The sequence below is a fragment of the Trichomycterus rosablanca genome, chromosome 17, assembly GCF_030014385.1.
Source record: "Trichomycterus rosablanca isolate fTriRos1 chromosome 17, fTriRos1.hap1, whole genome shotgun sequence".
NCBI classification, from domain to species: Eukaryota; Metazoa; Chordata; class Actinopteri; order Siluriformes; family Trichomycteridae; genus Trichomycterus; species Trichomycterus rosablanca.
The window spans coordinates 8,515,938-8,538,849 of NC_086004.1; the positions used below are offsets into that span (position 1 = coordinate 8,515,938).

The window sequence follows — 22,912 nt, forward strand, 5'->3', positions numbered from 1 at the left end:
ACACAGCCATTAATGTCTAAATGGCTGGCAACATAAGTGAGTACACCCCACAGTGAACATGTCCAAATTGTGCCCAAAGTGTCAATATTTTGTGTGACCACCATTATTATCCAGCACTGCCTTAACCCTCCTGGGCATGGAATTCACCAGAGCTGCACAGGTTGCTACTGGAATCCTCTTCCACTCCTCCATGATGACATCACAGAGCTGGTGGATGTTAGACACCTTGAACTCCTCCACCTTCCACTTGAGGATGCGCCACAGGTGCTCAATTGGGTTTAGTCCATCACCTTTACCTTCAGCTTCCTCAGCAAGGCAGTTGTCATCTTGGAGGTTGTGTTTGGGGTCGTTATCCTGTTGGAAACGGAGGGAGGGGATCATGCTCTGTTTCAGAATGTCACAGTACATGTTGGAATTCATGTTTCCCTCAATGAACTGCAGCTCCCCAGTGCCAGCAACACTCATGCAGCCCAAGACCATGATGCTACCACCACCATGCTTGACTGTAGGCAGGATACAGTTGTCTTGGTACTTCTCACCAGGGCGCCGCCACACATGCTGGACACCATCTGAGCCAAACAAGTTTATCTTGGTCTCGTCAGACCACAGGGCATTCCAGTAATCCATGTTCTTGGACTGCTTGTCTTCAGCAAACTGTTTGCGGGCTTTCTTGTGCGTCAGCTTCCTTCTGGGATGACGACCATGCAGTTGATGCAGTGTGCGGCGTATGGTCTGAGCAATGACAGGCTGACCTCCCACGTCTTCAACCTCTGCAGCAATGCTGGCAGCACTCATGTGTCTATTTTTTAAAGCCAACCTCTGGATATCACGCCGAACACGTGGACTCAACTTCTTTGGTCGACCCTGGCGAAGCCTGTTCCGAGTGGAACCTGTCCTGGAAAACCGCTGTATGACCTTGGCCACCATGCTGTAGCTCAGTTTCAGGGTGTTAGCAATCTTCTTATAGCCCAGGCCATCTTTGTGGAGAGCAACAATTCTATTTCTCACATCCTCAGAGAGTTCTTTGCCATGAGGTGCCATGTTGAATATCCAGTGGCCAGTATGAGAGAATTGTACCCAAAACACCAAATTTAACAGCCCTGCTCCCCATTTACACCTGGGACCTTGACACATGACACCAGGGAGGGACAACGACACATTTGGGCACAATTTGGACATGTTCACTGTGGGGTGTACTCACTTATGTTGCCAGCTATTTAGACATTAATGGCTGTGTGTTGAGTTATTTCCAGAAGACAGTAAATCTACACTGCTATACAAGCTGTACACTGACTACTCTAAGTTATATCCAAGTTTCATGTCTATAGTGTTGTCCCATGAAAAGATATAATGAAATATTTGCAGAAATGTGAGGGGTGTACTCACTTTTGTGATACACTGTATATATATACAGGTATATACTATATATACTGTATATATATATATATATAAAAAAAACTTTGCGGACTATCCACAGTAGGTCTTTGGTCATATTGCGATATTTTTCTCACAAAAAATTACAAATATGTCATATCCAATTACTCTGATTGCGTTATGCTTCACCTCTACCAATACAACCCTTCACTGATGACTGAGGAGCTTTGCAACTGAAACACGCCCCCTCCGACACATGTGCAGTACCGACTGCATCTTTTCACCTGCAATGCGGATCAGCATTGTGCACGGAGAGCCACACCCTGATCAGCATTATTCCCCAACTCTGTGCAGGCGCCATCAGTCAGCCAGCAGAGGTCGTAATTGCACCAATCATCCTACCTGGAGCAACAGCCAATCGTTGTTCATGTGGCCGCCCAGCCCAGCCAGATGGCAGAGCTGAGATTTGATACGATGTGTTCGAAATCCCAGCTCTGGTGTGCTAGCGTATTTTACTGCACAAGTGTAATTTATTTGTAAATTCGGGTTTGTCAGTGACAGTTTAACAGTTTTCAGTACACAGAGGGAGATTGTGGCGCCTCAGCCCATTTGTTTGAATGGCCTGAGACTAACTGTCTAAGTCTAAGACTAATTGCTGTCTGAGTAGTGCGTCTGAATAATCTGCCTTATGAGTTCGATGTCTTATTAGAATTCTCTTTACTTAGACAGCTGCCTAGGTAGGCAGTAGGCAGCAAGGCATCTCACTAGGTTTTCAGACAGACCCATTTTGGACACTCAAAGAAGCTTTAAGGGAAGAAGAGTTTCATGTGGTGATGATGTGAAAGCAGTGGTGCAGCAGTGGCTACACACTCAACCAAAAAAATTTTTGCTGATGGCATTGAAAAGCTGGTACGACGTGTTTCTGAATAATCTGCCTTATGAGTTTAATGTCTCATTAGAATCTTCTTTACTTAGACAGCTTCCTAGGTAGGCAGTAGGCAGCAAGGCATCTCACTAGGTTTTCGGACAGACCCAGTGTGATTTAACATGAAATAAAAGGATACATTTCTTGTTGCTAGCGATATCTATAATGTGTTATTATACATGCTGTTGATATTTGGACCCTTTGGCCCTATCTATTCACTTTGCTAATCAAAGTCAACAGTTTGGCTGAGTACAGTTGCAGAGAGGCAGAACTGGCTTAAACATGGTGTCTTTACGTTGGCCCTGGAAGCTTTTCTTGGCCAAGAGTTTGCAGTCTAGCTTAAGATGTTTGGAGCTGTGAAAATTGGATCCTTTCCTCTTTAATCTGCCAACTGAACTTGTGCCAAGCCAATAAACCTGGCACTGCAGCCTACCCATCATTTTGTACAGACTTTGCACCCTGGCCTCACACTGCTAGGGCAAAGGGACTATAGGGATATCTAGCCACCCGTTCCCAGCTGTGCCCTGCCAGTGTGGATTCTGGCTGCCTTTTTTAGTAGCTGGAATCGTAAACGGGGTCTGGTGGAGCACAAAAGATGGAGGGAGTGCACAAGATAACAAAAGCCATTTTCTACTCTGAGCCCTTCCTTCAGCGCTGACAGTGACCTTTAAAAATGGTCTTCGGTTCCGCCCCTGCATTATGACTCGTGGGGTGCCCCCCTCAGACTTGGGAATGGGTCAGGATTTAAATTCATCAAAGCTTGACCCTGAAAGGCCATGAATGCCTGGTCATGTTGTAAGGGGGTGGGTTAATGAACTTGCTCAATTTATTACCCCTTTTTTGTATTGAGGTCCATTTTTGTTTGGGGCACTATAGTTACTAGCATGGCAGGGGTGCCACACTTGCATTAGATGTGTCCTCGCTAATGTTGTATATGAGAGTTAAAACAAGATAAAAACACACTTCTTTCAGCCAGTTTTTTCAAACCTATCTGACTTGAAATACGAGGATCTTCAAAAAGTTTCCGCACTTTTATATTTTGGTTGGAAATGGTGATGGTGGGAGGAGCAGTAATTGGTCGTGTCTGAGAGTAGGGCTGGGCGATTTTCACGATTAATTCGGTTAATTCGCATGAACGTTTTCACCCGATGTTAGAATGTGACAATCGCGATTGTTTACGTACTTTATATTTTAATTAAAATACCAACATGTCACGAAGCAGAAACTGACCAGACGCCCGTGGAATATAAATCAGGGAAAGTTTAATATAAAAAGGGCGAAAACAGTTAATTAGATTAGATTAGAAACGGTTAGATTCAGTAATAAGGAGCGCAAACACGATCGGCAAAACGAGACACAAACAGAAGAGTTTAATTAAGATTCACTGAATCAAACACCGCTGAACTGAATCAAAATACGGAGCCGATGAGCGCGATCAGGATTGGCTGGAAAGTAACGAATTACATTTACTCGCGTTACTGTAATTGAGTCGTTTTTTTTGTGTACTTGTACTTTTTAAAGTAGATTTTACAGCCTGTAATTTTACTTTAACCTGTAATTTTTTTAAGTTTTGTACTAAGAATTGTAATTCGCTACATTTGAAATCACATCCGTTACTGAGTAAAAAAAAAGCGCGTTTGGGAAAATACTGCAGTGAATTCTGCGATGGGGAGTCGGATCTTTTGTCTCGGTTCCTTTTAAAGAGCCGTATGTATGTAACGACTCCCAAATGCGCGAATCGGTTCCTTTATTTTGGCTTAAAGGGCCGTTCAATAGAATCGAATCATTCTACGACACATAATAGTGGTTAATACAGTTTGAAAGTTTTATGGGACTAAAATGACACATTACACATCCTTAAATGTTTAAAATGTTGTATCCACCCCCAAATTACAAGACGACAAAATCAAAGCTGAGCTGAGTGATCACTTGATGCCCCCCCCCAATGTAGATACTGATACAGACTCACTCAGTGGTGGAAACAGCACAGTACAGGCTCGTGTTCCTTTTAAGAAACCTGTAAAGAACTTTTTGTAGTTTTTTTTCCTAATGTAAGGAGGTTCTGCTGAACATTATTTAAAATAAAAGTTGTTTGTGAGCTATTCTTAGATATAGATAGATAAGGATATAGATAATTTAGATCTATTTTGTTTTAATTATTGTTAATTATTGTGATATCGTTATTGTTATAAAGTTTGAGTCCCTTAAAAGGATAATTATAGGTGGTGCTGTTACTATTTTTGCACTTCTGCAGCCTTTAATTACAATGCAAAAAAAGAAATTTGAGTCTTATTTTAATTGCATTATACAAGAACAAAAAAAAAATCGAAATCGTAATCGACAATCGGGTATCATTTTAAAATAATCGAGATTTTTTTTTTTTTTGCAAAATCGCCCGGCCCTATCTGAGAGACTAAGAGAGAGCTTATAGTCTGGATTGTACACCATCTGATTTCCACCTTTTTGGATGCTCAAGGAAGCTTTAAGTGGAAGAAGATATTCATGTGATGATGTGAAAGCAGTGGTGCATCAGTGGCTACACGCTCAACCAAAAAACATTTTTTGCTGATGGCATCGAAAAGCTGGTACGACGCCGGGAATATGCATCGGAATGTCACTATGTAGAAAGGTGATGTAATTGGTGCAGCGGGATATTCCGCTAGCACACCAGCACCGAGATTCTGAACTCCTCGGTTCGAAACTTGGTGTTGCCACCGGTCGGCTGGGCACCATCTAGCGGGCATAATTGGCAGTGTTTGCAGGGAGGGATGACCGGACTATGTGGGCGGGGTCTGTGCAGAGTGCATGGCTGGAAAGGGGTTCCGTTAAGGGCTGTGCGTGGATTGGAGGAGGTATGAGCAGCAATATACCCTCCTCGACTGCTAAAAATTGGGGATCCCCCAGCAGCGGAAGACAAATTGACTACACTAGATTGGGAGAAAATGGGAGAAAAACGCATCGAATGTTGGTGCCACACGGCTTTAACAGTCCCAGTCTGTGACATTTGTTATCATGGGTTTTAATTATGTACTCCAGTATCCTCCAGTACTAAACTATGCCAGTAGGTGGGTTGGTAGGTACATATTTAGTATGGCTCCTCCAATCAAACGTCAACCACAGATCAGTTTTATCAGAGTTTTATACCCTCAAAAGACGCCAACACCCCCCCATCCTCGTGAGAAGTGGGCGGATACATTTCTCATTGTGCTTAGCGTTGACAGATGGAAGGAGGGGGTGATACTGGAAGATGAAGGCAAGCATGGAGAACAACAGACAAGCCGGAGGAGGCCAGACATGAAAGCGAGATGCATTTCCAGTTGGCTTAACGAGGTCCTGACGCTCGGGGTGGAGCGACAAAAAACCGAGCAAGCGGTGGAGGAGATGAGGACAGAAAGTTGTCGTCGTATAAATGAAGTCTTTATTTGTGACAGTCTCATTACGCTACAGTTTTTTACTGTCTGATGTAATAAAAATGTTTCCCTCCCTCACGCTCATTTTGTTTCCAGCAAATTCATTCAACTGAAGGTCAAACAGCTGGGAAGATTTGGCTTCTCAATAAAGCGAAGCCACGGGGCATTTTCTCTTTGTGCTGGAAAGGGTGGTTTATATATAACGCCGTCAAAGGAACAAGTGTAGAATTTTTAATGCAGCACCAGTGAGTGAAGGTGGAAATAGATTGAAGGTGTTTCATGATACGATTTGTTTGAAATTCTGTGTGGCTCTTGAGGGTCTTTTTTATTGACTTTTCAAATTATATAATGGTCAAACAACAGGAGCTTTATTTACAGATAACTGTTGACCTTCAGTTTATAAAAAAAAGTTGCTTTGGGTTTGAGGTTTGTGCTCAGTGATCTTGCCATGGACCTAATCGCAGCTTTCTCTGAGCTCATTTGGCTTCTTGTTAAGAAAAAATCAAATATATTCATAAAATATGTGTAATTTTTCCACATAGAATGTCTTTCTTTGTCAGATATGCACCGATCAGCCATAACATTAAAACCACCTCCTTGTTTCTACACTCACTGTCCATTGTATTAGCTCCATTTACCATATAAAAGCACTTTGTAGTTCTACAATTACTGACTGTAGTCCATTTGTTTCTCTGCATGCTTTCTTAGCCCCCTTTCATGCTGTTCTTCAATGGTCAGGACCCCACAGGATCACTACAGAGCAGGTATTATTTAGGTGGTGGATGATTCTCAGCACTGCAGTGACAATGACATGGTGGTGGTGTGTTAGTGTGTGTTGTGCTGGTATGAGTGGATCAGACACAGCAGCGCTGCTGGAGCTTTTCAATACCGTGTCCACTCACTGTCCACTCTATTACACACTCCTACCTAGTTGGTCCACCTTGTAGATTTAAAGTCAGAGACGATCGCTCATCTATTGCTGCTGTTTGAGTTGGTCATCTTCTAGATCTTCATCAGTGGTCACAGGATGCTGCCCATGGGGCGCTGTTGGCTGGATATATTTTGGTTGGTAGACTATTCTCAGTCCAGCAGTGAGGTGTTTAAAAACTCCATCAGCGCACACTAACACACACTAACACACCACCACCATGTCAGTGTCACTGCTGTGCTGAGAATGATCCACCACCCAAATAATACCTGCTCTGTGGTGGTCCTGGGAGAGTCCTGACCATTGAAGAACAGCATGAAAGGGGGGTAACAAAGCATGCAGAGAAACAGATGGACTACAGTCAGTAATTGTAGAACTACAAAGTGCTTCTATATGGTAAGTGGAGCAGACAGGGTTACAGGCCATGCTCAAGGACCCAACAGTGGCAGCATGGCAGAGCTGGGATTCAGACTATCAAACTTTTAATTGATAGCCCAAAGCTCTACCCACTAGGCTTCCACTGTCCCTTTTTTGTATCCACTGGCTGAATATTTATTTTAGCTTTGGTAGTTTAACTTGGCAAAACCTCTAATAATTATATTTCCAGGTGGTTGGATTGTTGGGGTATCTTGCAGGGCCTTACCTTGACAGTGTGGAACAATTGTTGGCACCTCACTATTAATAAGATCCAGAACTCAAGGTCACTCAATCTTCCAATCACGTAATTCTAAGTACATGAAACCATGTTCCCAAGAGCAGTGCAAATATCAGCCAGAGTAAATCATTATTACTTTATTCATATGAAATGTTTAACCGTTCTCAGGAGAACGTAAGTGCTCCAGGAAACATTTCCTTTTTATTTACGTGGGTCTGGAAGCCTGCGAGCGTATCCTTGAACCAACCTAAAGAATCTACGGCTGTGTAATAAAGTGGATTTCATTGGACTGGCAGCAGGGGTAAAAGCTAATACTTATCCAGCAGACAGCCTCATTTTCTCCATGCTGGCTTTACTGAAGCATTTTGTCAGATGGTTTGAGGAATGAAAGGTAAATTGGTGTAAACTTTTGCCTCCATTTTTGTAATGTATAGTTTATCTTGCTGTTTGAATTGCTTTAAAGCATGTGTATGTAATCTTGGATCTATTTGTAGGTAAAAGTCAATATTACTAAATATTCAAAATATATTTTACACCGACCAGGCATAACATTATAACATATGATGAAGTGAATAACACTGATTATCTCTTCATTACGTCACCTGTTAGTGGGTCTGGACTGATCTATGTCTATAGAAGGGGACGTCTGTGTAGTGACATTAGCCTGCACCTAACTTCTTCTTGTTCCTCAGCCTTTGTCCCGTTTTTCGGTTACGGGGTCGGCATTTCCGGCTTTTTCCCGTTAGGGGTCGCCGGCGGGATTTGACACAGTTTTACGCCGGATGCCCTTCCTGACACGACCCTCCCTATTTATCCGGGCTTGGGACCGGCACTACAATGCACTGGTCCGTGCATCCCAGCTGATAGGTAACTATGGGACAATTCAGTGTCTCCAATTTGCATAGCGGCATGTCTTTGGACTGTGGGAGGAAACCGGAGCACTCGGAGGAAACCCACGCAGACACGGGGAGAACATGCTAACTGCGCGCAGAAAGGACCCGGACCGCCCCACCCGGGGATCGGACCCAGGACCTTCTCGCTGTGAGGCGACAGTGCTACCCACCTAGCCACCGTGCCGCCCTTTAGCCTGCACCTAACAGAAATTAAATATGACTTCAATGGAAAATAAAGGTGTAAAATCCAAAAAAACACCACTGTTAAGTCCCCTGGTACATAATAGCTGAAGATGCTGGGTTTAAGTACGAAAGCTTCAATTAAAAGCCTTCATTTTTGTTAAATCTGGTCTTGTCTGTACCATCCTTGAGCTGGGAATGATTGGCTCTTGGTTGCCTTTCCATCTGTCCGTCTCTTGGATCAGAGGGCGTAGGTTCCTGCCAGGTTTTTTCTGCTTTACTCTGGGACAGAAAATGCCCTCCAGTTCAAAGCAGACTTTGATGACCCCAGCTTTATGCATCAACTGGATTCCAAGCAGTTGCACTATATACTCTTTATGATAAAAAAAAATGTCGACAGTCTTCCTCGTCATTGAGTTCAAGTGTTCTAGTCAACTGCTAAGAGGTGTAGAACATCAGTTATATAAGATAAATGATATGCTTTTAACATTGCAGCAACAGTTTTGGGGAGTGTCCTCCTTGTTCCTGTTGACTGTGTGCGGGTACACAAAGCAAGGTCCATAGAGAAATGGTTTGAAACCATTGGCCTGCACTGAATCCTGACCTCAACTCAGTTGCTGGCCAGGTCTAGTGCACTAATGCTAGTGCCTGACTTCACAAATTCTCTTTTGTCTGAATAGGCCCAAATTTTCACAGACTAATATAATCAATATATAATACAGTGATCAGGCATAACATTATGACCACATTTAAATATTGTGTTGGTCCCCCTTTTGCTGTCTGATACGCAACAAACTGTGATGCACTGTGTAGTCTGACACCTTTCTATCAGAACCATATTTGGATTATGGCCAGGTGTCCACATACTTTTGGCCATATAGTGTATGTTTGCTAGTCTCTTTTTTTTTGAAACATTGATAAAAGTGGCTTATTGTATTGGGTCCATTGGTTTTATGATCTCCCTAGGCAGAACTCTAAGTTTTGAGTCCTTTAAGCAGCTCATTCTGCACGGACCCTTGCTAATGGTTTAAAAAGCTAAGGGGATTCTCATAGCCTTGGATCATAATCTGCTCAGATGCTAGTCTGTAGCGTTAGGCCTGTTTTTTTTTAAGCTGGGTGCCCGTAGGCATAGCTGACTTACAGTAAATGTAGAGGAGACACCACTCGCTTCTCATGTTTGGCTATGGGGTGTTGAGTTTACAGCAGGCAGATGGTCCTGCGTTTTGGCTCAGGGCTAGTAGGGAGCTTAGCATGCCGTGCTGCCAGACTCCCTGGGAGCTGCAAAGCCGCTAAAGATGCTAATGATTAACTTTGCAGTTTTAGTGACGGCCTGCAGGAGGGAGGAATCTCTCAACCCAAGGATAGGCTTAGCCATCTGTCTGCTTGGCTACCTGGGTGATATGCAGACCCATGTATGCTGATGCTAATAGCAGAAATCCTTTTTTTATATTGTGTCTGTGCTGTCTGTAAATCTGACTCTTCTTTTCTGGGAAAGCTTTTCACTAGACTTTGAAACCTGATTGTCAGGATTCATTTCAAATCAGGAGCAGAATTAGTGTTTGTCTGTGCACATACTAGCAATAGATGTGGCTAAAATAGCCAGATCCAAGTGTCCACTTAAAGGCCTCAGCATACTTCATGCGGAGGTGACATACATTTACATTTTCTGCATTTAGCAGACGCCTTTATCCAAAGCGACTTCCAGTACTGTTACAGTATACAGTCTGAGCAATTGAGGGTTAAAGGCCTTGCTCAAGGGCCCAACAGCAGCAACCAGAAACCTTCTGATTACTAGTCCAGTACCTTAACCACTAGGCTACAGCTATTGACTTCGGCGACCAATGTGACGTAATTGCGGAGAAAGCGAACAACCACGGACGTGTCGCGCACATGGAAGACAAGGAAGCTGGGCGAACTCCGCGGATGACGACACTCCATGACAACGCCTCTGATTGGTCGGTAAAAAAGAGGCGTGCCATGAAACCAAACATGGACGATTTTGAGCAGCGTCTCAACTGTGATCATCGGCTGCGTTCGAAATCGCATACTTCCATACTGAACAGTATGCAGGTGTGGGTAGTTTGTCCGAATACGTTAAACAGTACGCGAAAAGTACCAGGATAATCTACTACTTGGGCAGCCATTTTTGTGTATGCAAACACAGCACACTTGCGTACTGAAAGAGCTTAGTTCTGTACCGGCCGAGCAGTGCGTACTGCCTCTGATTTAGGATACGCTGTTTGAGTATGTGATTTCGAGCCGCTCTGGTGGCGCAGCGGTAAAGTACGCTAGCTCACCAGAGTTGGGGTTTCGAATACATCGTATCGAACCTCAGCTCTGCCTTTCCGACTGGGCTGGGCGGCAGTATGAACAACGATTGGCTGTTGTTCTTAGGGGGTAAGAAAGTCGGATCATAGGTCCTCATAACTGGTGCGACTGCGGCCCCTGCTGGCTGACTGATGGTGCCTGGACAGGGCTGAGGAATAATGCTGATGGGGGTGTGGCCCTCCGTGCACAGTGCCCGTCAAGTATATGAACTCGACTCGTGCAGGTGAAAAATGCACTATCTGTACTGACTGTGCATACCGGAGGGGGCGCATGTCAGTCGAGAGGCGTCCTCAGTCAGCGGTGAAGGGTCGAATCAGTATAGAGGACCCCTTCAGGGTAATTGGACACGACTAGACTGGGGGGAAAAAAGAGGGGGGAAAAGTATGTGATTTCGGACGCAGCCATCGTTTTTCGGTAGTCATGGAACTTAACATCATAAATGTCACAGCGTCACCTGCAGCTGTGGAGCAGACGCGACGGGCAAAACTAAACCGCTGGAAGTATGCCAGCTTGTCAGCTCGCGAAGGCGCGTTCGGTTTTGTGCAATGCCCACAAACGTAGTTTCGCAGGAAGTATGCAAGGGCTTATCACGTTTTCTCCGAATTGAGGACGTGCTGTTTACCGTGCTAAGTTATATGACTTAATATCGCCCGGTCCAGCCCGCCTCCTTCATAGCCATGATTGATTTGCCGCATCATAATCCAGCGTCCCCGTAGCGACCTGTTTATCTTCTGAACTTGTTGTTTGCAAACTATGTTCAAACACAATCCCTTTACGTTAAAACACCCGGCCAAAGCTGAATGATGAACGCCTGTTGTCAGACGACTGTTGATGCGTCGTGTCAGCACGTTCCAGCATCCATCTTCCCGGCCTTAATTCGATCCAGATGTGTTTACACTGGAACTGCTTCTCCCTCACAGTGACGTGCTGCTCTATTTTTTAAGCCTAACATCTGCCAGAGAGGACCATTTATCTCCTTTAGCGGCTGAACGGGCCGTCCAACGAAAGCAGCTGTTGTGCATCTTGTCAGTGCTGCAGTGCTGTCGTGGATGTAATCAGAAAAATGAAAGTCAGCAGATAGCGTGTAGCTCCCGTCGGCGCTCGCGGTATCTCCCTGACCACAATTACTGTCTCCACCTCCCACGTATTCCGCTGGAGAGGGAGGAGAAATGGGCTGCCTGTGACACCTATTCTGGCCATTACTAAGAGCTGTCGATTGGTGACTACTGTGCGAGGGGTACAATGTGATTCGAGAGGAATCTAGAAAGCCTCATTAGCCGAGCTGTGGTTGGTCAGAGGAGTGTCTGGACTGCTAGTCCTTTCTCAACTTAAAATGCCAGCAGTACGCTCTGTGGAGTCTGTTGTCATATAGGTTTGTTCTAGCTTTGCCCAAAGAACCAATTTTTCTGGACTGTTATGCTTGGAGGAGTTGAAAGTAGGGCATCACATTGGCTCAGTGGGTAGCACTGTTGCCTCACAGCAAGAAGGTCCTGGGTTCAATTCCCAGGTGGAGTGGTTTGGGTCCTTTCTGTGTAGTGTTCATGTTCTCCCTGTGTCCTCTGGGAGCCCCGGTTTCCTCCAACAGTCCAAAGACATGCAAATTAATTGGAGATACTAAAATTGTCCTTAGATCTGTGTGTGTGTGTGTGTGTTAAGGGTTCTGGGTTCGATTCCCAGGTGGAGCGGTTTGGGTCCTTTCTGTGTAGAGTTTGCATGTTCTCCCTGTGTTTGTGTGGGTTTCCACCAGGAGCTCCGGTGTCCGGGGGTCCAAAGACATGCAGTCAGATTAATTGGAGATACTAAAATTGTCTTTAGACCTGTGTGTGTGTATTAAGAAGTGTAAATGGGGTGGCACTGTGACTCGATAGGTAGCACTGTTGCCTCACGGCAAGAAGGTCCTGGGTTCGATTCCCAGGTGGAGCGGTTTGGGTCCTTTCTGTGTAAGGCAAGGCAAGTTTATTTGTATATCACCTTTTATACACAGTGGCAATTCAAAGTGCTTTACATAAGCAAAAATTAAAAGCATTAAAACATTCCTGAGATCTAGAACCTCAGAAAGACTTCTTGCAAACATTTAGTTACAATTAAGAACATGAAATTCAAACAAGAGAGATAAAAATTAAGAACATGAAAAATTAAAAGAAAATATAGTAAAATATACACTACAATTTAGAATGTACACTACTCTATAAAAAGAATTATTAAGAGCATGAAAAACTAAAAGAAATAGGGTAATAGCAAAAATTTCGAGCTCAATCATAGGCACAAGAAAAAAGAAAAGTTTTTAACCTGGATTTAAACATTTCTACATTTGCGGAACATCTAATATCTCCTGGCAGTCTGTTCCAGTTATATGCAGCCCAACAGCTAAATGCTGCTTCACCATGTTTAGTTTGGACTCTGAGCTCAACTAGCTGACCTGAGTCCATGGATCTAAGAGATCTACTGGGTTTATATTCTCTAAACGTATCTGAGATGTATTCTGGGCCGAACCCATTCAGTGATTTATAGACCAGTAGCAGCACTTTAAATTCTATTCTGTAACTAACCGGAAGCCAGTGTAGAGATTTTAGAACTGGAGTGATGTGCTCAGTTCTCTTCGTCTTAGTTAAAACTCTAGCAGCAGCGTTCTGAATGAGCTGTAACTGTTTAATGGTCTTTTTGGGAAGTCCAGTTAAGAGACCATTACAATAGTCCACCCTACTGGAGATAAAAGCATGGATCAGCTTCTCTAGGTCTTGTTGGCACACTAGACCCTTGATTTTGGCTATATTTCTAAGATGGTAGAAGGCTGTTTTGGTGATGGTTTTAATATGGCTGGTGAATGTGAGATCTGAGTCTATTAGAACGCCAAGATTTCGGACTTGGTCTTTGGTTTTTAGAGCCCGGGAACTGAGGTGCTCACTGACACTAGACCTCTTTTCTTTGCGGCCAAACACCACAATCTCTGTTTTGTCCTTATTTAACTGTAAAAAAGGTGTAGTTTGCATGTTCTCCCAGCGTTCGTGTGGGTTTCCTCCGGGAGCTTAGGTTTCATCCAACAGTCCAAAGACATGTAAGGTTAACTGGAGATACTAAAATTGTCCTTAGATGTGTGTGTGTGTTTGTGTATGTGTGTGTGTTAAGAAGTGAATGTGTTTGTGTTTGTGTCTGCCCTGCGATGGATTGCGCCTTGTCCAAGGTGTTTCTGTGTGCCTTGCACCCATTGAGATCTCGCATTAAGAGCTGAGCTCCAGCACCCCTTGTGACCCTGATTAGGATAAGCAGCTTAAAAATTAGGTGAGTTGAAGGTAAAAGAGGAAGAGGATGGCCAACCAGATGGATGGATATAATTTTAGGAATAATAAAGAACATTAAGAATTTTTAGAAGGCTTTGAACTAAGGACGTGTTGTTTACCGTCCCAAAATATATGACGCCCAATCCAACCGCCGCCGTCGTAGTCGTGATTGATTTGCTGCATCATTAGATTTTCCATTGACAAAGCGAGCATCCCCATACTGACCTGTTTATACCTTATTCTTTTCTTATTCTGTGCTAGCTATAACAGCTACTGTTGTCATTATGGTCACCAGCGTTTCTTTGTTAAGCATACACAGACCAACACGTTTCTCCACAGGCTAGAAGCCATTCTAAGCACAGAGGTCTAATATGTTTTTTTCTCTCCATCCTTGCAGTGAGGCAGTTCAGTCCTTTCTGGTTCTCCGTGGAGCCCTCAGACACGTTGGCGGTGAGGGGATCACCCGTTCTGCTCAACTGCTCCGTCTACAGCGAGCTTCCGGCCAAGGTGCACTGGAAAAAGGACGGTTCGTTTCTGAACCTGGCATCGGACGATCGCAGACAAGTCTTACCCGACGGGTCGTTGCTCATCAGCTCTGTGATGCACTCTAAACACAACAAACCTGATGAGGGCGTGTACCAGTGTGTGGCCACCATCGACAGCCTGGGCACCGTCATCAGTCGCACAGCAAGACTTAACGTAGCAGGTAAGAATGTGATGTCATGTTGTGTTGTGATGTGATGTTATATCGATATTCGAACACACATTTAGCAGACAGAAGTTTCTCCACAAGGGGGAGCTGTTAAAAGAAAGATATATATTGATCAGCCATAACATTAAAACCACCTCCTTGTTTCTACACTCACTGTCCATTTTATCGGCTCCACTTACCATATAGAAGCACTTTGTAGTTCTACAATTACTGACTGTAGTCCATCTATTTCTCTACATACCTTTTTAACCTGCTTTCACCCTGTTCATCAATGGTCAGGACCCCCAGAGGACCACCACAGAGCAGGTATTATTTGGGTGTTGGATCATTCTCAGCACTGCAGTGACACTGACATGGTGTGGTAGTGTGTGTTGTGCTGGTATGAGTGGATCAGACACAGCGATGCTGACAGAGTTTTTAAACACTGTGTCCACTCACTGTCCACTCTATTAGACACTCCTACCTAGTTGGTCCACCTCGTAGATGTAAAGTCAGAGACGATCGTTCATCTATTGCTGCTGTTTGAGTTGGTCATCTTCTAGATCTTTATCAGTGGTCACAGGGCGCTGCTGGCTGGATATTTTTGGTTGGTGGACTATTCTCAGTCCAGCAGTGACAGTGAGGTGTTTGTCAGCATTGTTGTGTCTTTTCCACTCATACCAGCACAACACACACTAACACACCACCACCATGTCATTGTCACTGCAGTGCTGAGAATCATCCACCACTCAAATAATACCTACTGGAATTGCCGGATCAATGAGGAATCCCTTTGGTCAGCCCTCCCTCAGACACAGCCAATCATGTCCGTGTAGAGGCCCAGCCAGCCGATAACTGAGAGTCATACGTAAGAACTTGAGATCTCAGCAGTGGTGGGCTAGCATGTTTTACCGCTGCCCCATTCAAGCGCTCGGTCGCCCTGTTTCTAATAGTGATTCATTGTATTTGCTGACCACTAGGGGGCAATGTGAGGTTAACGTTTGTTTTTAAGTTTAAACAAACAACATTAGGTATTCATTTGTCAGTTATCAGATACTCGTATCTAATTAATATTAATTAATAATAGCTAATTAATATACACATATAATTTAAGATTTTTTTTACTTACACCAAGATGCAATTTTCATTTGCAGAATGTTTATCAGGATTTGGATTTGAATAAATTTTTTTCTTGACGTATTTATGAATGGATTATCTTATTCATTCACTAGAACTTATTACCTGCTACCAATCCAGAGAAATCCTGTCAATTTGTGCACAAAGGATGAACTACAGTTAGTCATTGTACACCCACATAGAAATAAATGAATAAATGATTTTATTGATCAGTACTGGAGGTTGTCTTTATCCCGTCTCTCGTTGTACAGCGTATCGACATGTGCAGGGGTGTCTCAGGTGTATTTCAGTCTCATTTTGAAAAGAACCTGATCATTTGCATTCGTATTTAATTTAAACCTTGACGCTTGCATGTCAATTTCCTTTTCGAGCTGATCAATGGCATCATTGTTCGATGTAGGTTGCAGTTCAATGAGGCACGTTTGTTTGTCCTCACTGATGCCGCCTCATTGTTAATGTTGTCAGACGGGGTTTGGTTGGCCGTGCAGTGTTAGCATTGTAAGGTCTGTGGAGGCGGGATGAAAGTGACCCTGTTTGGTTTCTGCTAGGCTGGCAGCAGTGATTATTTGCTGTTTGTCTTGGATTTTATGCTAAAATGTAACCTGTGCTTTGGCAAACCCTGAGAATTTCTTAGAAGGCCATTATGTCCCTGTTCTGTACTATTGGAAAATTTTGCAACTGTAAAAAGTTTTGCTTTGGTGCTTTTGAGCAGTAGCTGAATTATTTTGTTGTGTTAATATTGGAAAAGGACGTCCTTCATATGGAATCAAATATGTATGAACCCTGTATACTAGGGATGTAACGATGCACCACAAGACAGTTAAAAATCGATTCACATGTGTAACGATTCAAATCGGTTTACATGTATAATGAATCGATATTCACTTTAAAACAGCAGAGGGCACTGGCGCTATACACCTCGCCTGGTTGACGTCACTACGTGCCAGGTTCGGAATTTTCCAGCCAAATTTATTTATGTGAGGATACTTTCTTTATTTGTATTATTCACTTATTTATTTAATGTGGGATTTATTTCAGTTTTTTTTTTACACAAAAAGGGAAATGTGCAGCATTATTTTACATAGTCTGTACCTACCTCAGAAATAAAAGGGCATTCATTATTTAGATAAATAAAATATAAGCACAAATGCAGTATTTTATTTGGTTTTTTTTTAATGGAAATAATTTGTCTTCAATGTAATTTTGTGTAAAAAAAAAAATCGTATCCTGAATTGCATCGCATCGTGGGTAGAGTGTATCGTTACATCCCTATTGTATACACCAAAAACTTTGTAAGGATTCTTACATTCATTGTGGGACTTCAGCCTGACTTGTAGCTTGTAGCTGGCTGCATCTGGATTAATTCTCTGAATATGAACAACCCAAAGCTCAAAAGCCAAGTCAGCGATTACTTGGTCTTGGTCCAAAAACTTGGTCCGACTTTTTTTTTTTTTTTTAGAGTAGAATAATTTATTTGTCTCATATCTATGTACTCATGTACAGTACGATTACATTATTTTCTGCGTATCCCACTTTGTTAGGAAGCTGAGCTCAAGCTCAAGCTTTTAAACTGTGAACTGTGAGTGGAACCAAAGACTGCAAGGTTTTCAGCACGAATCGTGACACCATCCGTGAGCGTGTTATGTTTTAGAGGATAGAAAATCCAAGTGTTCATGTTAGTAATATTAACTTCTGTTGTGCAACACCCACTGTTGATGACGCATCCTTGGCTCGCAAAAACTGCTAGGCTGGTTCTTTAAAAAAGCACCAAAGTTCTCAGAAGCTTGAATGGAAGAAGAATCAGAGTTCTTCAGATCGAAACGGGCTTAGGGTCAGTCATTGTATGGCACCCACAACTTTTTGATTGATAACCGAAAACTCGACCCACTAGACTACCACTGTCCTAATTATTAAAATTTTCTAGCGCATCCAATTGCCTGATTGCGTCACGCTTTCTCTCCACTTATGCCGGCCCCGGCTCTGATTGAGGAGAACGAAGCTAACCCACGCCCCCTCTGACACATGGGCAGCCGTATGCATTTTGTCACCCACACCAGACGAGATCAGCTGTGGACCAGCTCTGTGTACGGAGAGCCACACCCTGATCCGCACTATCTCCCCGTCCTTGTGCAGGCACCATCAATCAGCCAGCAGAGATTGTAATTTGCTCAGTTATGAGGAGTCCCTATCCGGCTTGTCCTACCTATGAACAACAGCCAATCGTTGTTCATGCAGCCGCCCAGCCCAGATTCAGCTGAGATTCAATACGATGTATTCAAAATCCCAGCTGTGGTGTGCTAGTGTGTTTTACCTCTGCGCCACTTGAGCGGCATTATGAACATTTTTTGAATTTTATTTTTTTATTTTTATTTTTATTTTTTATTTGGTTTCTGCTTCATGTTCTCAATAGAAGCCTCTTCCAGAAGTGATTGATTTGTCTCTTGAAGTGCTTCTCATGCCTGCGTATGATCAAACATGTTATTTCTCAACATAAGATGGAAATGCCAGTAATATTTGGATAACTGAGACATCCTGAGGCATTCAGCATACACTTCAAGTCTTTGGTATTGTTATTTAGCATTGGAGACGAGGATGTTTGTGCATCTCTGGGTTCCTGGACCCTGTGCCTGTCCTATTATGGGGAAAATGAAGTGACCTGTGGTGCCTGGAGGCTAAAGAAAAGCCCTGCCGGACGCTGCATCAATACTATCTTTCTCAGCAGATACTTCTAGCTTGGTATTGTCTGTGTATGAGATAAAGATCCTTGAGGCAAAAAATCCTTCTCAGAATTTTTTTTTACCATCTTTATGCCATTTGTTCATTGAGTGCTTTGTTGCTTTGGTAATGCAATGTGAATTTTAATGCACAAAAAGGACCGTCCTTTTATTCTTCTCTTGATGGGGGAAGGGGAGTTTTCAGGTGAGGATGTTCTTGCTCAATCACTGTGTTTCCCCCTTGAGGCCGTGATCAATCCGTGGTGCCTGGTAAATGTGCAAGGAAAAGGTTAATTGCTTGTATTTGGCGTCGGTCGTTACATTTTCATTGTGCTGGAAATAATGGCAGCATTGTTGTGACTTGCAGGCTGATAACTAGGGGGTAATACCAGTGAAGGATTGGCAAAACAGAGGTACAGAAGGTAGCCCAGGTTAGATCACTGGCCGTGTTTACGTTCTGTGTAAAGTTCTGGTGTTTGTCTGCTTGGGTTTAAAATGAGTCTCCAGTCTGCACCAGTCATCATCATTACTGTACAATAACTGGAGGTAAAACAGTAGGTTTTGACCGACTTGTACTGAGCGAATTGTCTAAACATCTACCCCAACCCCGCCTCCCTCCCCCAAAGTGCTTATTCAACCCGCTCAACTGTTTGAAATCCCATTCAGTAGAAAGCATAAACATGGAGACTGACATTATACAGAATACTGGATCAGTACTGGCTGAAAAGGGAAGAAAGGGGTGCAAGGGTATCATACATCTGCTCCCTTATGTGAAGAGGGCTGCCAAGATTAGGCTTCCTCCCGTTATGGTCCTCTACACCAGCCTATTTGGAGATCTTTTTCTAGCATGAGTTTATTAAGACACAGAAAATCCATTTACGCTTCTCGTGCATGCAATAGGCCACAGATTCGATTACAAATGCCACAGTTTACGAGCTGTTGCTTTTCCTTCACTTAACACCAAGAGTTTAAAGGTCGGGTGTTGTTTTACGAGAATGTAGTGTGATGTAGTCACATAAAGACATCACTATTTTTCATCCATAAAACAACAGACTTTGGGTCTGTTCAAAAACCTTGTAAGCTGCCTTGCTGCCTGCTGCCTACCTAGGCACCTAAGTAGAGAGGATTCTAATAAGACATTGAACTAATAAGGCACGTTTTTTAGACGCACTACTTAGACGGCGATTACGTCACCTCAGTTTTGGCTTACTAAGCTAACACAGTTAGCCTCAGGCCATTCAAACCAATGGGCTAGCACGCCAGCTAACATCTTCCTCCGTGTACCCAAAACGGTTACATTGTCACTGACCAGCCAGAATTTGCTAATTAAAAATAAATGAGAATTTATTTACATTTGAAAAGAACTCGTTTGTATGAAATCTTTGGTGAGAAAAATTGTTCTGCACTGAATGCTGGGATTGCCTTCACCGCTAAAGAAGCATCGTATGCTCCCTCATTATTTAGTCACATTATAGCTTCGAAATAAGGCACCTTAGTAGGCAGCATCTTAAGGCATCTAAGAATTTAGACATGCCTTCTTCTCTGGAGTGTGTAGGATGATGTAAAATGCATCTATGTAGAGAGCTCACTAGGTTTTTGGACAGACCCATTATGGAATGTTGGAAACCTGAGGTAAAACATTGCTCCAAGTCGTGTGATAGGTGTGTATTCTGGCCTGACTACGTTAGGGACACGGTTGTCATGGTGTCATTTTTCACCATGGCAACAACCCAAGTCATTTTTTGATGTAACACAGTATGTAGTTTTTTTAAATATTTTTTTTTTCTCTCCATCTAGTCGTATTTAATGTTACATTTACATTTTCAGCATTTAGCAGACGCTTTTATCCAAACTGACTTACAGTACTGTGACAGTATATTTTCTAAGCAATTAAGGGTTAAGGGCCTTGCTCAAGGGCCCAACAGTGGCAACCTGGCAGTGGTAGGGCTTGAACCAGCAACCTTTCCATTACTAGTCAAGTAGTTTAACCACTAGGCTGCAACTGTTCTTTTGTTTTGCGACAATTTCAGAGTCACATTTCCCTCCACAGGCACAGATATCCACTTTGACCGAGACCATCAGTCTGAGCCGCAGACTATCATGTGCCCCCTTAGTCACCAACACTTATTTTTACCTGTTCTTATAAAGAACAGCTTCATGTGTGGAGAGTCACGCACTGCTATCCATGTATTGAGTTCAGCAGCAAAGAGGAACCCCTTCAACGATTGCTGCCCTCAGGCACAGTCAAATATTTAACATGTTTTTTCTCCAAGTGCTGGTGCGAACAGTCCTACTATGGTCATACTAGGACCCTAAATTTGCTTGCGTCTCAGATTTGTGGGTTCCAGACCAGCCAGAGTATTCTTTTGGCTGAGAACCTGTGATTTTCCAGTGGAAAAGTGTCTAAATATTTGGGATTTTGGAAAAGTGACATGTGTGGGCTCAGCAGTGGTGGGTTCACGTATTAGTGCTACTGTGCCACTTACAAATGATTTAACAAATTTAAAAATCTTGAAATGTGAAGCAATTCTTAAATAGGTTCCTTAATCCTTCGATAGGTCTGGCACATTACCACTGATAAAGGGGTATCACTTGACCTCTGCTTGGGCTTCGCTGCTGCTGTTCCCTGAGCTGCTTTCATTCCTGCCATTCACTCAGGGTTTCATTTCACACGGCCACGGAGGCTGCAGCCCAGCGACTCTAACACAAACGAAACGAACAGCTATGAATCTCAAACACCTCTGATACCAGCTGCTGTCAGATAGATTTCATTGCTGGGTGTTTTGAAGCAGGGTCTCTGATTGTGTTAGTGTAGTGAGCGGTTCAGGCTGCAAGGGTTTATCAGAGGGACAGGACTGCTAATGCAGGTTAGCCTGGGTTAGCATTGCATTTAGCACCTAGCTAAGTCCAGTCAGAATCTAATCAGAGGCAGAGACATGCGGCTGCTTTGTTGTAGTTCTTGTTTTTGTTGTCGTTTTGAGATTTTTACAAAAATGTTTTCTTTTTCATATCAGACACAAGCTGTCCTCTATTAATAGATGTTGTTTGTACCAAACACACAAGTTGCCATTTTGTCAGTGTTAGCATGTGCCTGCTTCATAAACCCATATTAAATCATACAGAACTTTAATTCTACGTGAACACTGATGATTTATTGACTTTATTTACTGGGTTCAGTGATGAGGCTGTGCGTAGTGTAGTGCAGCATTTCTCCACCGGGGTGCCGCCTGGCTTCGTCAGGGGTGCCGTCAAAAATATTCTGATAGTGATGGGTCGTTCGCGAACGATCCGATTCTATTGAACGGCTCTTTAAAATGAACAAAAGGAACCGAGTCGCGCCTCTGGGAGCCGCTATATATATATTTTTATTTCCGCACAGTTCTTATCGGCTGTAATCCACGCATTCTGCTTCGCATCAGTAGAGGGAATTAATCAGTCATAATAAGAGCTTTTTATTGTCGAAATTCAAATCCGAGAGCGGAGAGTAGGGCTGGGCGATATATCGAGATTTTATAAAATATATCGATATATTTTCATACGCGATATAAGATAAGACAATATCGCGTATATCGATATAGATGTTGCGTTCCAATTAGATCCGACAGTTCGTCTTTCTCTTCTCTCAGTTAGTCTCTGCACATGTTCACCTGCCCCGCCCCTCTCCCTCACTGAACACAACTCGCCCCTCCCTCCCCACCGCCTTTCTGAACACATTTCTGTAAGTAAAACTCCCGTGATAGCATGGAGACGGTGGAGGAGCTGCTTAGTAAAAAGAATAATAATGGCTCAATTATTTGGAGATGGTTCGGATTCAGTGGTGGAGAAGTATCAGATGAGCAGCGGAATAATGTATTCTGTAGAGAATGCCCAAAACAAGTCCAGACAAAAGGTTCCAGCTCCGTGTACCTTTGATCATTCGTTTTTCACTTCAAATCCCAAAGTTGATAAACAAGAAAACGAGTCGTTATTCGTTTCTAAAACCAATATTGGAAAACGGAAATACATACAAGCGCATGCACGTAACGGTGTATCTCCTGTTGTTCTGACTCTTGTGTTTGTATATGTGATGTGCATGTATAGATATTTGCTATATCTGTAAAATACAAACATTATGGGGAGTGATTTCTGTACTGGATGTTGTACGTGGACGTGTTAGTTTATACTGGATGATCGCCCGACGTCCGAGACTCATTTATTTATTTATCATGTATTATAGTATTTCTTGTTCTTGGCCAATAAACAACCAAAAATTAATAAAATTGCATGAACTAACTCTGCAGTAAACAAGGAGCAAACAGCAATTAAACAACAAATAAAGCTGTTAAATAATAATAAAGTGCATGAAGCAGAACGCTGATTAAAATGCATGAAATGTTGTAATAGTTACACAGTAACATGA

At 43.0% G+C, this 22,912-nt stretch overlaps 1 protein-coding gene across 1 annotated transcript in view; it reads left to right on the plus strand.

Annotated features, from left to right (window-relative positions):
* neo1a (neogenin 1a) overlaps positions 1 to 22,912 on the plus strand; it is a 189,368-nt gene that overhangs the window by 52,618 nt on the left and 113,838 nt on the right. Inside the window, exon 2 of the mRNA XM_063012505.1 lies at positions 14,369 to 14,677. Within this exon, the coding sequence (XP_062868575.1) occupies positions 14,369 to 14,677 (309 nt within the window). The remainder of the gene's footprint in view (positions 1 to 14,368; positions 14,678 to 22,912) is intronic.